Source organism: Petaurus breviceps, unplaced genomic scaffold (genome assembly GCF_028583685.1).
Source record: "Petaurus breviceps papuanus isolate PSGF00001 unplaced genomic scaffold, PetGlider_PUasm1.0 186, whole genome shotgun sequence".
Lineage (NCBI taxonomy): Eukaryota > Metazoa > Chordata > Mammalia > Diprotodontia > Petauridae > Petaurus > Petaurus breviceps.
In genome coordinates this window covers 34,618,269-34,635,475 of record NW_027185798.1, presented here as the reverse complement: position 1 = coordinate 34,635,475, position 17,207 = coordinate 34,618,269, and the positions used below count along the sequence as shown (strand labels likewise).

The following is a 17,207-nucleotide window of genomic DNA, read 5'->3' as shown; positions in this document are numbered from 1 at the left end:
TATTCACATAATGCCTGAGCATTGTATATAGATATATACATATACGTATATTGTACATAGAGATGTGTAAGGTGTGGTCTTTACCTTCAGGGAGTTTTTAATCTTAGGGACACTGGACAGTATTATTTCTGCTATACACACATTGCTCCTTCACTGGTTTTCTTCATTATCTCTTTATAAGCAACTTTATTATTCTGGGGCTCAGTTTAAATATGGGGATTGGACTGCTTGGACCTAGTGTTTTCTTGAAATCCTTCTGTAGACAGGTGTACAGGCCCATGGCTAATCTGACTTCCCATTTTCACCTCTCTCTCCTTAGGTCCTTGGTTTTCAGGTTCTAGCCAATGAGAACCACCCTTCTAAGGCCATAAGGGATGAAGTAGTCCAGAAGAGGAAATTTAGATGATTGAGCAGTCTTGGATATAGTTTTAAGTTTGGAAACAGTGGTCAAGATCAGTAGTGTCAAGTTCAGATAGAAATGGGGCCACTGACCGATAAAAAGGATCTTACTGGGCCACAGGTTGATTTAGAAAACCACCTATTAACATTTTTTATTGTTGTTGAGTTTTTTCAGTCACATCAAACTCTTTATGACCCCATATAGGCTGTTTTGGGTTTTTTTTGGCAGAGGTATTAGAGTAGTTTGTCATTTCCCTCTCCAGCTCATTTGACAGATGAGGAAACTGAGGCAAACAGTTAAGTGACTTGCCCAGGGTCACACAGCTAGTTAAGTGTCTGAGGCCAGATTTGAACTCAGGAAGATGAGTCTTCTTAACTCCAGTCCCGGTGCTCTGTTCGCTATGGCGCCACGTAGCTGTCCCAATAGTAATATTATCTGCATTTTATTGTGCTTTTATTTATTTGATTAGATATTCCACAGATACATTTTAACCTGGATAGAGTTGCACCGGGGAGCGCTGTGGGTCATCTGCAGTCTGTGACCTGCCTGTTTGATGCCCTGAGACTAGGTGATCTAAATAAGGTCCTTTTGCTTCTTGCATTCCATAATTCTGTTGTCTTTAACAGCCACATCCAGACACACAAATGGCAGAATGTTATTGGCATTTTGTAGATAAAGAAACAGACTCAAGGGGGCTTTGATGCACCCCATGTTTCTGTCTAGTAAGTGACAGAGCCCCACTTTCCCCCAGGGGCCATGCTTAGTGCAGGCCATTTCTGCTGAGCCTTGCTTGCAGACTTTGGGAGTGGGATGGGATGGCGTGCCTCCCAGCAAACCATCATTGCCTTCTGGTGTACCCAGTTACAGAGATGACAGTCTCTTTGTTTGCTTTCTCCATGAAAGTTGAGTGAGATCCTCAAGTTTGGCTTGGACAAACTGCTTTCTTCTGAGGGGAGCACCATGGAAGAGATTGACCTGGAGCACATCCTGGGCGAAAGCAAGGATGGCAAGTGGACCCCAGACACCTTCCTTGCTTCAGAAGAGGAAAGACAAGAAGAAGAGGCTGAAAGTAAGTCCTAGAATGTGACAGGAGCAAATAAATTGTCCGACTCCCAGCTCTGGAGCCCGAGTGCAGGCTTTAGGGTTACACATTCGAAGGAGACACAACTCCAGGGAACAGGATAGGGTATTTCCTATTATTGTTGGGGGCAGCTTTTGCAGAACTGGAAAGCACCATCTAATCCAAACTCACCAAGAATCCCTTCTTCAGCATCCCTAGCAAGTGGACCCTCACTTTTCCTGTGAAGACCCTGAGTAAGGGGGAGGCCTCTGCTTCTGGAGGCAGCCTGTTCATGGTTGGACAGCTCTGGCTGTTAGGAAATGTGTTCTGTCCTAGAGTGGAATGAACCGACTTGGGAAACAGTGAGGTCATTGTCATAGAGTCTTTGGGGCAGACTGAATGGCTTGTTTAGGATTTTATGTGGGGTGCCTTCTTGGGTCTGAGAGGGACTAGATGGCCTCAGGGGCACCTTCTGAAGTCTCTGAAGTTCTGTGAGTCCGTGAATGGTGCCTAGTGACACTCCATAAATAAACCCTTTTCTGAGCTGCATTTGTAGGAGGGTGTTGTCCTGGGTAAAGATCCCAAAGCATCCTGCTTTGACTCAGACACATCTAGTGTATTGGGCCTGGTCTTGGAAGGCACATTTTAAGAGGGTCATTGGCATAATGGGGCATTTCCCAAATGAGGCTGTTCAGAATCATGTCATGGAAGGGATGGTTAAATGAATTCCTAGTGATGGCCCTGTAAAATTGGGAGCCATGAAGTCTGTCTTCAGATATTTAAAGAGCTGCTGGATTAGAATTGTTATTTGTAGATCCAGAGCTCATGATATGCATTAATTACTGTTGTTTGTTGTTCCGTATTTCAGTCATGTATGACTCTCCATGACCCCATTCGGGGTTTTCTTGGCAGAGATACTGGAGTGGTTTGCCATTTCCTTCTCTAGCTCATTATACAGATGACAAAACTAAGGCAGACAGGGTTAAGTGACTTTCCCAGGGTCATATAGCTAGTAAGTATCTAAGGCTACATGTGAAGTTAGGTCTTAGTTAGGACTCTAGGTCCAGTACTCTATTCATTATGTGACCTAACTGCCCTTACGTTATAGAGAGGTAGATTTTTACTCAGCCTAAGAAGGAATTTCCTAACAGTTAGAGCTGTCTGAAAATAACCAACATGGGCTTTCTTCAGAGGTAGTGAGTTCACCGTAACTTAAAAGTGTTCAAGAAAAGGCAGGATGGCCATTTTATTAGGGATTCATGCATTTAGCAAGGTATTGGAATGGTTATCCTTTTAGGTCTTCCCTCTGTGAGATTTGGGCACAGCTAGTAAATAGCATTTTTAATTTTCATCGATTCTTGTTCCTCTGTTGGTTCGGGTATGCATCCCTGAACATTACACCAGCCAAAGAGCTGCTGAGTATTTGTGTAATCTTACAGACTGTAACAAATAGGTATATGTCTTCTACAAGTTCATTTGCAGATTGGCTCTTTGCAAATTGCAAAGCCGATGGTGGTTAGCTTCCAAAGCTGACAGGTCAGAAATTTGATTTTGCTGACATAGGAACCCCTTCCACCAGCACATCTTGTATCACGCCACTTCTAAAACTGAATAGGAAAGTTGTAGGGAGTAGATTGAGCCTCCTTGGCAGCTAGATGACCTATCCCGGGTCACTGGTCAACTAGTATCAGAGACAAGGGTTTGAACCCAGGTCAAGGCTATCCGAACCCAGGCTCAGAATTCTTTCCCTATACAACATTGCCTTTTGGCTAACCCATCACATAGCCAAAGAACTGTACGTTGGCAGCAAGAAAATGAAAACAGTCCAGTTGTGCTAAGTGTGGTGTTACATGCCTGTAACCGCTTCTGCTGGGAAAGTTGAGGCTGGTAGAATGGCTTGAGCTCAGGACCTCAGAGTTGCAGCTGGGCTCAGCTAATTGGGTGTCCACGCTAAATCAGGCACCACTATGATGAGTGCCAGGGAACGGGGGACCAAAAGGAAGGCTAAACTCTCAAGTTAGAGAAGCGGAAGATCAGGGCTTCATGCCCGTCCGTGGTGGGCTCGGTCCGGTGAGCGGCCTCAGCGCTGCCAGCCCCTGGGCGAGGCAGGGAGACCCCGTCTCCAATGTAAGTCATTACATACAACAGAAAAATGATTAAATTTAATAAGCTCTATTTTTCTATTTGTCTTGCTTTGGGAGAAACAAATTTGCAAGTTGGGAACTGTCTGTATCCTGCGAACTGTGTGTTCATCATTCTGGCACTTCTCTGCCCTTCATATTTTCACTTGTTGACGGGAGCTTTATCGATGGTTCCTGTGCTGATTTAATTAGAGGGTGCCAATTAGAATTACAGCTAGTTGGGCTTGGTTACAAGTGTGAAGCAGTTCCTCTCTTGGGAATGAAAATGTTTTGCCTTCCTAGTCCTTGGAGAAAACAAACTTAGAGCTAATTTTAGTGTGGCTATGGGTTCAATGTAGCATTCACTTGGTAAATTGTATTATTATATGTTGTCTGCTCCAGAATCATTATCTCCCAGCCTCGGTTCTTGCACAGAAAGGGCATGGGGCCCCCCCCTCTCCTCACACTTGGACTGTCAGTGTGACGTGTGTGTACGCTATCGGCCATGGTTGGGTTGGGTTGTCTCACCTGTACTTTGGGGTTACAAGAGAGGGTTCTACCGTGCGGGGCAATTGCTGGCGGGTTATATAGCGTTGTTGTTTTTTAAAAAGCATTATTAAAGACTTTCTTTTAAAAAATAAAGTGCGTAGAACTAGGAGCCAAAAGATTTGGGTTCTAATCTCACCTTTCTCAAACTTAATGTGTGACCTTGGACAAGTCATCTGACTTCCCCAGGCTTCAGTCTCCTCCTGCCTAAAAGAGATATGTGTTCTTCTATGTAACATGATAGAGTTATTGTGAGAATCAAATACAACTAGGTGGTGCAGTGGATAGAGCTCTGGGCCTAGAACAGGAAGAAGACCTGAGTTCAAATTTGGCCTCAGGTACTTAGTCAGCTGTATGACCCTGGGCAAGTCATTTCATCTTCTGCCTCAGTTTCCTCCTCTGTGAAATGGGGATAATAATCGCTCCTACCTCCCAGGGTTGTTGGAAAGATAAAATAAGGTAATATTTGAATAGTTCTTTGGAAGCCTTAAATCGCCATTTTGTTGTTCAGTTGTTTCTCCAGCCATGTCCAACTCTTCATCACCCCACTTGGGGTTTTTTTGGCAGAGATACTGGAATGGTTTGCCATTTCCTTCTCCAACTCATTTGATAGATGAGGAAATTGAGGCAAAAATTATTAAGTGACTTGCCCAGGGTCACGCAGCTATTAAGTATCTGAGGTCAGATTTGGACTCAAGAAGATGAGTCTTTTAAATTCCCGGCCCATCACTCTAACCATCATGCTTCTTAGCTGCCCAAGATTGCTATATAGATACTAGTTATTATTATCTAGAAATTTGTAAAGTGCTCTACAAATATAAAGCATTATCATCATCACTTTTAACATTATTTTTATTTCTTGGTCTCTCTGCATTGTCTTGGTGATCTCCCGTTTTTTTCTTAAGACTTATCACTTACTCCTCTAATTTTATGGGAGGAAGGACACCCCATTTAGACAGTTATATTCTAGTCCATATAAAAGTTGTAAAAGGGACTACTTTGGCTGTCTAGTGAACTTTACAACACAGTGTGTTATCTTGTGGATCTTAATATCCCTGAGATTTGAGCTGTTATTTGTTGAACGGATGACCCATGGAGTTTCTGAGGAGTCCAGTAATCCATCCAAAGTCACTCTGTGAGTCCAGCTGGTGGACTGGAGAGTAAAATGCAGACCTTGTGAATCCTAATCCAACCCTCTGGGCTGTCAGCCATGCTGTTTACATTCAAAAGTGCCATCAAGAGGTAATTATCATGAAACATAAGCTCTAGTAAGTGAGAGTGTGGTCCAAGGTTGAAATACCCTGCTTGCATTACACAGGCAGGCTCCATTAGGAAACCAGATTCTTTGCTTATCTATGCAGGTGCAGCTGGGTTCTCTTGTTTCCTTCTGTCTTATCTCTTATGGAAATTAAGTTGTTTTTCTTTTGTTTCTAACTTTTCTCCATTTATGGTTTTTGTTTGCTTTTTACAAGGTCATATGTATTTATATGAAGGTAAAGATTATTCTAAGGAGCCAAGTAAAGAAGACAGGAAATCATTTGAGCAACTTGTGGATCTTCAGAAAACCCTTTTGGATGAGATCAATCAAGAGGGGAGGGCACTCCGACATAAAGGAAGTGTGAGTTCTCTCTGCTTTGTGTGAAGTCTTCTAAGCTACAGTTTAGAAAGAGGAAAACAGGATTCTGAAAACTGAAAATGAAGTGGGTGACAGATAGGCGCTGTTGTATTTGTGAGAGAGAAGTTGATTATCTTTATTTAAATGACTTTATTCAAATGGTCAGAGTTCCAGTGATCCCAGTGCTGCAGAACAGAGTGAAAAACCAAAAATGTGCAAAAAACCCTCTGAGCACTAAAGTTGCTGTCATAAAAACCCTTGCCCCCTAGATCCATGAATTTTGCTTTGTAAACTAGGCCCTCATCCCTCACCCAGACACTATCTGCTTTTACTTAACATACAGTTCTAACCAGCATGGCCATTAAATTTCCCAACCCACAACAGGTTAGAAGCACCATATTAGAAGGGAATAATGGTTGAAGTCAAACACTCATAGCTTTGAAAAGAAGCAGCTGATAGCAAGGTAGAAGATATTAAAAAAAATTAAAAGCACGATATTCCGATGTCCTGTAGCACAGGTACAAACAACCCACTGAACACTAGTAGCTTCTAAGGAAAGATAATTCCTTTATTATAGTTGATGAGCAGAGAGATACTATTGATTCATCAATAAAAGGTTAAATTATATTCAGTAACCTTAAAAAGTTAAGGAATGGCATAATATGTTATAGAAATTTTCCAATAAAAATAGTTAAAATTAAAAGGTTTCGGGTGTTAAAGGGTAAGCTTTGGTCATCTAGAAAATCACCTTCTATTAAATGCCTCATTACTCAGTGATGTGAGATCAATGAGTTATTTCTGTACTATCTTTGCTGGTGTTTTGGCTCAATTGAACATTTTGGATAGAGAGAATCCTCTTGGTCCATCTGCTCTCCATTTCTTCCACTCCCCCCCCCCCCCTTCCTAGAACCCCCACCACAACAACCCAGCAACAACTAGGCATCCTTTTGGCCATAATCATGGTGCTCATCTGTCATATGTATTTATAATTAATATTGTCTAGGATCTCCATTCCTCACTTCCTGTTGTAAACTAGAGTAGATCTATTGTGCCCTGTGAAGTGTTTGCCTTATTGCTTCTGAGTCAAAGCCACTGCATTTCAAAGATGAGAGAGATTCCTGCAGGGTCTGGGCAGTTCCTCAGGCTCCTATCATGGTCAATAACCCCTGGTCTGTTTTCATCCCCATCTTTAGGCTCTCGTGCCAGGACTTTTGGAAGGGCCTACCAAAAGAAAGCGCATCCTAAGCCAGGAGGAACTGGAGGAGAGACGGAAGAAAAGACAAGAGGCAGCAGCTAAGAGAGCGAGGTTGATGGAAGAGAAGAAGAAAAGAAAGGAAGAGGCCCAGTATAAGAAAAAGTAGGCAGGGGTCCCACGACAGCCTCAGAGTCAAGCCTGCTGTGCTCTGATCTTAGGAGAAGGGCGCACCATGACGCTAAAGTGATTTGTAGAGGACAAAGCACGTAGATAATTTTAGCTGCTGTCCTACTTGGGGAAGAAAGATTGAATAACTGCATTAAAAGACATAAAGGCAGGAATACCCTATTTACCTCAGGGCCTTAGATGATAGAGGAATTTGCCAAGGGATTGGATTCTGTTGTATTCACCCAAGGGTAAATGACTGTACTATTTATTCCAATTTTAAAGGTTCAGGAAACTTCTGTGATGCTTTGGAGCCCCATTGGTAGTAGGATAAGTGATTTCTTAAAGGTTGAGCCGAAAATAACTCTCAAAATCCAGTCTGCTTCAGCAAAATGGCCTGAGTACTTGGGGGCTGTTAGCGCATCCTGCTAAAACAGACAGATTTAAAGATTGTGTTGGTAATATCCTGACAAAAAGAAGTGAAGAAATTTATATAAATAGCCTTTTCTTCAGGTATGTTTTTAAAGACCAGTGAGAAATAGAGATGGTAGGCAGCATCTAAAGATGAATCATTTGGCTATTAGACCTATCAGTATTATTTCTTCTTTTGCTTACTCTCAGGCAGACAGTAAGGGATATCCTTTATCCGTACAGGTTTCTAGAGTTGTCAGACTGCATTTGTGTTTGGCATTTATTATTAGTGAAAGAAGTGTGAAACAGGCCCTGAGGGAAAAACATGTCAGGGATTTAATTTGCTCTTTTCTTTCATGGGTTTGTTTTAGGATGGCATGGTGGGAGTCGAACAATTACCAGTCGTCCTGCCTGCCCTCTGAGGAAAGTGAAACAGATGAAGTTGAGGAAGGAAATAATGACAGCGACATTGACTTCAGTTATGAAGACCAAGACCCGATTTCGATCAATTATGTTAGTGGGGATGTCACCCACCCCCAGGCAGGAGCAGAGGATGCCATCATTGTTCACTGCGTAGGTATGAAGAAGTGGTGCGTGTGTGTGTGCATGTATGTGTGTGTCCATGTGTGTGTGTTGGGGTGGGGTGGAGGGATCCCACCACTTTGTCATACAGAGCACTAGTGAAATAGATCAAGGGGTTGTGAGTAGAACCCTGATGCAAGAGAAAGGATATGGAGATTGCATCACACTCCTGTGGTTTAGTCTTTGTCCTCTACCAAGTAGGGCAAAAAAAATTCCCATTTGAGTAAAATACTTGTTACATTATTTTGGATGGTTGGAAAAATAGAGCATTTTTTGTGAACTTTGTGAACAGACTGGATGTCAGGTTGAATTATTACAAGGTCTTTCTCCCCCTTCTGCTACTACTTACACCTAACCCCATAACTGGGAAAGGGCTTGCCTGTTTATATAATGATTAAATAAGAATATAAGATTGAAGTACCAAGAGCCCATCTTAAATACTTCTTACCAATTTGGAATTGATCCACCTTGGCCTATTGGACAGAAATCATTGGTTTGTTCAACAGTCCTAGATTCACTCTCAGCCAATCAGGAAGCCTCCTGGTCGAAGGCAGATAGTATTCTAACCATGCTTTCCTTATTGATTCATAAGTAATTACACCGTTTCTTGATCGTGGAGGGCACAGGGCAGTAGAAGCCTTTACAAGATACTTTTAATCTTTCCCAAAGTCACTTCTTTCACAGGGGGATTTTGAAGTATTGGTTTCTAGGCACATCTGGCAAGAGCCCAAGTCTAAATGTTGGTTGGAAACCAACCCAGCATCCATGGGAGGTCATGCCTCTCTCTCTGGAAGGGAAGGATATTCATACTGTGAACCTACTAGAAATGAAATTATATTTTTGGAGGATTTGACTTCATTTTCCATTAACGACCAGTCATTCTCTTTTCCCTACCAGATGATTCTGGACGTTGGGGCAGAGGTGGTTTGTTCACAGCCTTAGAAGTTCGGTCAGCTGAACCAAGGAAAATTTATGAACTAGCAGGGAAGATGAAGGGTAAGAAACAAAGAGAAAAGAAGCAGGAGGGGACCCCCAGGAGGCAGCTTACTGTGCTAGTAGAAGGAATGCTGCCGTGGCGTTGGGGAATCAAGAACTCTCCCAGGTTGGGGTTCTGGTTCTACTCCTCACTTGCTGTGTGTCCTTGGACCCCTTCATCACTGTATCCTCATCTGTAAAATGGGGATGATCATGCCCAGTCTACCTTCTTCACAAGGCTCTTGTGACATCTTGAATCAGAGTGAATTTGGAATGTAGTAGTCTGAGGTAGAGAATTAGATTGGGGGAGATCTTGAATTCTAGGCCAGGGAGTTTGGACTTTAGTTGGCAAGCACTAGGGAGCTATTGATGCATCTTGGTCAGAAGATTTATTTGATTGGACCTGTGCATAAGAAAGATGAACCTGGCAATGATTTGAAGGCAGGATTTATGTGCAAAGGAGACTGGAATCAATTAGGATTCTGTTGCATTAGTTTAAGGCTGATGGTTGTCTGGGCCTTGGCAATTGATTGAATATGGTGGGGTGAGAAAGAGGGAAGGATGAGTCAAAGATAACACCAAGGTTTCAAGCATTTGGAAAAGGGTGAATGAATGGTGCTGTCAGTGACAGAAATAGGGTGGTTAAAAGGAGAAGCAGGTTTTGGGGGAAAAAGGACTTGTTGAGTTTTGGACAGGCTGAGTTTGGGGCATTGGCAAGAAATCCAGGTAGAAGTGTCTTGCTGGTGGTTGAAACTGTGGATCTGAAGAGTTTAGTTCTAGAGAGAGAGATCTAGGAGGCAGCTATGTAGAGATGGTAAGTGCCTTGGAGGAGAGCAGGTGAGGTTATCAAAAGTGTGGAGACCCTTGAGAAGGGGGAAGGTGTCCTGTTAGGATACAACCAGAACTTGGGCATTTATTGGATGTGAGGGTGGAAAGATTGAAGGAAGAGTCAACTGTTAAAGGTCTTTATATGCAGAACTATTTCCCATTTCAATGGCTAATTAAATGAATTTAATACTCTGTGGTTTATTCACAGATCTGAAAATGGGAGGAGTCCTTTTATTCCCTATTGATGACAAAGAGTCTAGAAACAAGGGACAGGACTTGGTAAGTATCCTGTCATCTCTATTTTTTTTAATTTTGAAGACCATTATAGAGTTCTGGGAGATTTGGAGGACTCTCATAAAATATATTGTCAGAGCTTGGGTTGGGTTTAAATGATTAAAATTAAAAATGCCATCGAGACATGTTATTTTCCAGCCAGAGTAATGAATGCCAATATGATTCTCCTCTTTGTCTCAGGAGAGGCATGGGTAATTCACATTCCTAGCAACAAAAGTAGAAAAAAACCTACCCATTATTTATCCTGCTATACACCAAGATTCTAACCTTTGAGCCTTACATGAGCATTTCCCTCTCATCCATCATTTGAAGTTCTTTTATTTTTTTACTTAACAGTACTTTTTCCAATTACATGTAAAGATTGTTTTCAATATTCCATTTTGTAAGATTTTTGGGTTCCAAATTTTTCTCACTCCCTTTCTTCTCTCCCTTTCTCAAGACAGCAGACAATCTGATACAGGTTATATATGTACAATCATGTAAAACATATTTCCACATTAGTCATATTGTGAAAGAAGAATCAGAACAAAAAGGAAAAACCACAAGAAAGAAAAAAAAAAAACAAAAAAAAAAGTGAAAATAGTCTGCTTCAATCTGCATTCAGACTCCATGGTTCTTTCTCTGGATATGGATAACATTTTCCACCATGAGTCTTTTGGAATTGTCTTGGATCATTGTATTGCTGAGAGGAGTTAAGTCTATCAGAGTTGGTCATTGCACAATATTGCTGTTACTGTGTACAGTGTTCTCCTGGTTCTGTATACTTCACTCAGCATCAGTTCATGTAAGCCTTTCCAGGTCTTTCTGAAATCCACCTGCTCATCATTTCTTTTTTTTTTTTTTTTAAGCAATTAGGGTTAAGTAACTTGCTCAAAGTTACACGGCCAGTTATTTCTGGGTGTGGTGCTAAGTATCAGAGCCCAGATTCGATCCCAGGTCATCCCGACTCTGGGGCTGGCGCTCTTACTCACTGAGCTACCTGGCCGCCCCAGCTCATCATTTCTTATAGCACCATCATATGCCATTGCATTCATATACCCATTTGTCGTTCTTTTGATGTATTTTTAATCGTCTATTTTGTCTCACTCTAGGACCTATGGGCATAGTCTCAATCACTTAAAGAAACTTTAAACTAGTTTTTACTTACTCTGAGAAATCGTTTGTTCAGTAAGCATTTGTTAAGTGCTTACTATAATGCCAAGTACTAAGCATGGGGATGTGAAGAAAGGCAAAGATGTGTCCCCTGCCCTCAGGGAGCCTACTTCCTAATGGGGGAGGCAACCTGGAAATAACTGGGTACATACAAGATAAAGGAAAAATAGATAAAGAATGGAGAGCAGGCAATCTCAGCGGACTAGGTGCACTTAGGGCAGACTGTGGGGAAAGGCCCGCTGCACAAGGCGGGGTCTGAGCCACATCTAAAGGAGACCATGGAAACGAGGCACAGGTGAGGAGGGAGGGCATCCCAGGCATTGGGGACCTCACTGCAAAGGCACAAGGTTAGGCAGTAGAGTATCATATGAGAGATGGCACTTGGAACAATGTCGCTGGATCACAGAGTGCCTAGAGGGGAATGAGGGGTAAGGAGACTGGAAAGGCAGGAATGGGCTGGCTCATAAGGAGCTTTAAGCACCAAAGAAAGGAGTCTCTGTTTTATCTTGTAAGTAGAGGCAGTCCTTGGAGATCACCGTGGGTCAGGAGACATGGTCAGATTGTTGCCTTTGTGGCCAAGTGGAGGATGGATTAGAGTGGGCCTGGACTGAATGACTTCCATGGTCCCAGGGGAGGAGATATTACTTAGTCTCAGTCTGGAGATGGGATTGAGGCAGGCTAGGTTAGAGGGTGGTGGCTGTGTGAGAGATGAGAGGGGGACATGCTGTGAAGGTAGGATGGACAAGACCCAGCAGGGGCTTGGGTATATGGGGTGGGTGAGAAGTTGAGAATGCTGAGGCTGCAGGCCTGGGTGCCTGGGAGGATGGGGGTGCCCTTGTAGTATTAAGGATGTTCAAAAGAGGGAGCATTTGGGGGAGAAAGAGAATGAGTTCTGTTCTGGATAGGTTGAGTTTGAGATGCCTCCAGGACATCCAGTCTGAGATGTCTAAAAGGCAGTTGGTGATGTGGGAGAGACTAGTGCAGGGTATGTAGATATGGGAGTTACCTGCATAGAGATGGTAATTGATGGGATCACCAATCGAAGTAGTACAGAGGGAGAAGAGAAGAGGGTCTAGGCCAGAGCCTGGGCACATGACCTGGGGGAGGTGAAGGAGCTGTCAGACAGGTGGGAGGAGAGCCAGGAGAGAGCAGGGTCGTGAAAACCCAGAGAGGAGAGAATTCCCGGGAGGAGAAGGTAACCATCAGTGACAGGTGCTGTCACCCAGGATATTTGTCCACCCTGCTCAAGGAGAGACTGGCTTTCTTGATTTTTTTTTGTTGCCTTTTGGAGGGCAATTGGGGTTAAGTGACTTGCCCAAAGTCACAGCTAGTAAGGGTGTCAAGTGTCTGAGGCCGGATTTGAACTCAGGTCCTCCTGACTCCAGGGCAGGTGCTCTATTCACTATGCCACCTTGCTGCCCCATGGTTTTCTTGATTTTTGGTAGCCTGTGTGGCTGCCATCAAAACAGTCCACCCATATCACCCTAACAAAGCTGCTCCCAGGAAATAAAGCAGTAACTGCATCGGGAATGAAAGGGTGGTTTATCCGGGGCAGTCTCTGGCCCATTCTGTGGCCATATCCCTCTGCAAGCATCTCGAGCAGGCGGAGGAGAGGGTGATGCTGCCTAGCATGCTGATGGAAGCTCCACTGGATGGCCCTGAGTATTCCAGACTTCCTGCCTTTCTGTTTCTGCTTTTGATGGTTATCCTGGAAGGCGGGAGGGGAGATTTTATGCTTGACCTCAAAGCAGGATAAGGAAGGAGAAATGGGGGAGAGGGTGATGGAATTACAGATGACCCGGGGAGTGATGAGCAGGGTATCTGGAACATCTAGAAGAGACCAAGCCAAAATGACAAGCAGCCACTCCCCTGGAGTCAGGCGGCACGTCTGCACTCCCTTAGCAGTGCTGTCTGGGGGCTTTTCTATCCAGTTGGCGTTGATTGTAGCTCAGCACCGGGATCGCTCCAATGCCCTGTCTGGTATCAAGATGGCAGCCCTAGAGGAGGGTTTGAAAAAGATCTATTTAGCTGCGAGGAGAAAGAAGGGTAAGTGTGTTTATATTGGTGTTTTAATAAAATCCATGTTTCTGTTCTCTCTACATGTGTATAGTAAGCCTGTAAAGTCGAACCCCGGGTCCAGAGAACACACCTGACCATCAGAAAGCCAAGGTGCTTTCACGTTTATTATCTCATAAGCCTCAGAGCAATCCTTCAGAATACTTTTATCCTTCTTTTACAGAGGAGAAGACAGTGGCACAGAGATTTAAGTGTGTACCCAGGGTCACACATCGACTTAGTGGCAAAGCCAGAATTAGAATCCCAGACTCCTGATTTTGGCCTAGTATTTTTTTCCCCTCCATTGCAGACCCCTGCCTCTTAAAATAATTTTTCCACATTCAAGAAATCTAGAAGCTTTAAGCCATTTTGCCCTGTGTCATGAAATGAGGCCCTAAAGTGGGGTGGTGGGACATGTTTTCTGTAACTTATTTACAGGTACTGGGAGCATTGGGCTCATCTTAGTATTATTTTGACCACCCAAAAAGTATATGACAGAATGGCAGTAATGCAGATATGAAGCCTGAAGCTTAGAAGTCAGCTCTTGAACTAATTACATATGGCTTTTGTGGATGTTTTTCTCACAGCTGGCTGGGTTGATTGACTCATAAGGAAATCACTGTGTGTCTCAGTTAACATCTCCAACTTTATTTCTGGAAGTATGTTGCATTTCCGATGCATATAGACTTCTTTCTGAATTCAGGTTATCAGCCTTGAGTTTGGTAAAACAGCATAATTTCCCCATTAAAGTCCCTTTTGGTATGTTAGAGGACTTACCTGTATCAGCAGGATCAGCTCCTCATAGGCATGAATGAAGCCCACCGTGATCACATGAATGTCTGTCCACAGGAAATCACAAAGTGACTCTTCCAGTGTGAGTTTTGTTATCACCTGTCACTGAGACTGCACATCCATTAGTCAACTTCAGATGATTTGGTTTATTCAGATTTATTTGTTCTTTTATAGCAAGTGTCCATCTTCCACGCATCGGACACGCTACCAAAGGGTTTAACTGGTATGGTACGGAGCGGCTTATACGGAAACATTTAGCGGCAAAAGGCGTCTCAACTTATGTGTATCCTTTCACTTGGTCATTATGAATACTTGTTCTTCAGGGATGAAAACAGTGTCATCCGATTGACAAACATAATGCAAATTACTTCTACTGAGGGAGATGATATAGTATAAAAAGTCAGTTAGTGAAAATTACATATCATGTCAGTATCTAAACAATGCCCTACAAATTAAAATGGAATTTTCAGTACTCTACACAATGAGCCATTTGTGGTCCAACTGTAGGCCTCATTCCTGCTGAGTGTTTCTCCAATTTCCAGCAGCTGAGCTGGTCACTCAGAAATTGCAGCATTATCAGGGTAGAAAATTCTGCATTTGGAGGTGGTGTGGTTATATCAGAATTATCTCCTTATGCTTCAGAGAGAGACAGCAGAAAGCATCTTCTGACTTAGAAATATGTAGGTGGCATATCCACTCCAGCACCCCTTGGGCATAAACAGCTAAAGCAAAGGCAGGGTGGGGGTGGAGGTGGGGGAGACACGGGGTTCAGTGGATGGGGACTTAAACCAGCCTTCATCATCTTGGCCTTCAGTGCTTTGGACACATGTTGGACATTATGTTTACAAAACGTAAAGATGGCAGAGTGAGTTTTATATTGGGGAAAAAAATCAGACATCTTAGCATGTTTAAAAGCAAAAGGAATTAAGACAGCTGAGATTCACATCTCCTAAGTTGTTGTTTAGTCATTTGTGTCTGACTCTTTGTGACCCCATTTGGGGTTTTCTTGGCAAAGATACTAGAGTAGTTTGCCGTTTTCCTATTCCAGCTCATTTTACAGATGAGGAAACTGAGGCAAGTAAAGCTAAGCGACTTGCCCAGGGTCACACATTTTGGTTGCTGGGCAATATTCAGTTTCCTCGACCCAGCATTAAGAAGGAGCAGAGAGTTCTCTCCAACTGTTCCTAGACAGATAGAAGTGAGATTTCATCCAGTTACCACACAGATTCAGAGTATACATCCTTTTACTCAGGATAGTTAAACCACTAGAAAACTTAGCGGAGAGATTCACATGCCTTTCAGCTCACTACACAGAACGATTTCAGTACACACACAAGATGTACTTCAGAGGCCTGACTACTTTTTTCCCCAAGAGATTGCAGCTCCTCTATAACTTAGGAAATAGATCTAGATGTTGCCTCTGCCAAAAACCTGGTCATCCTACAGCTAGTGTCGTGCTGAGCTTAGGTTTGTCCTCAGGTGATACTCATATAGTCTGCCATTGGACCTGTCCTCCACTCCTTTCCAGCTTGGTAACACTTGCCAGAACTTGTAGTGTCTTAGCAAAGGGCATGAGAACCCATGGTTCCCAGCATGCCTCAATGAGGCATCAGAATGTAATTTAATACATAATAGTAATAAGTGCTGCTAATAGATGCTAGTAATAATTATGATAAGTTAAATTAAAAGGAAAGTGAAAAGGAGTCAACATTTTGGAGAGGGTTCCAGAATCTCCTACCTAAAACACTGGTTGGTTTTGTTATATTCTTATGTTACATTTTGCAGCATTTCTCCCTTGACAACCTTGATCAGATATTACTTTCCTAGGAATAGGACCCTTTCTACTTATTCACAACCATCCGCATCATCCACAAGGCCTATGGTACCATGACACTTGCCTGAACTCCAAGGTTGCTTTCTGAAAAGAACAGTAAGACAAGCCAGGACCTGTTGAGCTACTGAAGAATATTTCCAGAAGAAAGCAAAATTATGACATATTTTATTTTACGAATTCTAAAGTGTTTCCATTCTGGCTTTGTTTCTGTAATGCAGAAGTGCACAACCTATTAGGGGAAACCATGTTGGCAATTTTCTGGGGACCCATATTCAACACCTCATTTCCATAAGCATTTGTATACAGTAATAATTTTGCTAATTTAAAGTTGCCTTTGTTTTTTTTCCCCTCCTATCGGGCTGTTTTCTCATCCATTGTAGTAATTTCCTCGGAAAGACGAAGGTAAAGAAAGAAGTTGTAGGAGAGGGGAGAGACATTTAGAGCACCATTTTCATGGCTTCCTCTGCTCTCGTCTAGAGCGTTGTGCTTAGGTGACACCGGCACGGTTCTCTTCTGTTGCCCATCTTGACTTTTGCAGTTATTTCTGCCTGTGCAGCAGTCACCAGATGCCCCCTGAATAATCAGGTATCTGATAACCTCATATGGACCACATTCACTGTATGATTTTGTAAACAACTCAATAGCTGCAAAAGCTAATATGAATCTGAGTTCCACCGAAAGAAGCAGAAAGACCAAGGAAGGTGATGCCCCTGCTGTGCTCTGTCCTGGTCAGGCTGTATTTTGAGTCTCATGTTCTGTTCTGGGTCCCCGAACTTTAGGAAAGACCTTAACAAGCTAGAAGATCGAGACCACGATGGCAAAACCACTGGAGACCATCCCCAAAGTGAGTCATTTTAAGGAAGAAGGGATATCTGCTCCAGAGAAGAGGCTTCAGACTTGATTGGGTTGGCCCCCAGAGGGCAGAACTAAGGGCAGTAGTTGGAAGTCACAGAAAAACAGATGAGACTTGATGTAAAACAAACCCTCCAAAGCCAATGGGCTGCCTTGGGGAGTCATGGAATTCCCCCTCCCTAGACATCTCTAAGCAGAGTCTCCTTGACCCCTTCTAAAGGGTGTTGTAGAGGGATTCCTGTTTAGGTAGGGGTTGTACTGCATGGTCTCTGGGGGCCTTTCCAAATATGACATTCTGTGAAAAACTACATGAGAAAAGAGGTTTTGCCAG

At 43.0% G+C, this 17,207-nt stretch overlaps 1 protein-coding gene across 5 annotated transcripts in view; it reads left to right on the top strand.

The window, feature by feature from the left end:
• Nucleotides 1-16,376, top strand: part of CHD1L (chromodomain helicase DNA binding protein 1 like) — a 55,427-nt gene extending 39,051 nt beyond the window's left edge. For 2 of the 5 annotated variants that reach the window (XM_069090187.1, XM_069090186.1), the window contains 9 exons: nucleotides 1,304-1,469; nucleotides 5,599-5,744; nucleotides 6,935-7,098; nucleotides 7,884-8,089; nucleotides 8,992-9,090; nucleotides 10,106-10,176; nucleotides 13,275-13,389; nucleotides 14,365-14,473; nucleotides 16,003-16,376. In XM_069090187.1, coding sequence (XP_068946288.1) covers nucleotides 1,304-1,469; nucleotides 5,599-5,744; nucleotides 6,935-7,098; nucleotides 7,884-8,089; nucleotides 8,992-9,090; nucleotides 10,106-10,176; nucleotides 13,275-13,389; nucleotides 14,365-14,473; nucleotides 16,003-16,081 — 1,155 coding nt within the window. In that variant the 3' untranslated portion in view covers nucleotides 16,082-16,376. Of the gene's footprint in view, nucleotides 1-1,303; nucleotides 1,470-5,598; nucleotides 5,745-6,934; nucleotides 7,099-7,883; nucleotides 8,090-8,991; nucleotides 9,091-10,105; nucleotides 10,177-13,274; nucleotides 13,390-13,453; nucleotides 13,520-14,364; nucleotides 14,474-16,002 lie in introns of those variants that run through there. The other 3 variants (XM_069090184.1, XM_069090188.1, XM_069090189.1) reach the window with 2 other exon arrangements.
• The last annotated feature ends 831 nt before the right edge of the window (nucleotides 16,377-17,207 follow it).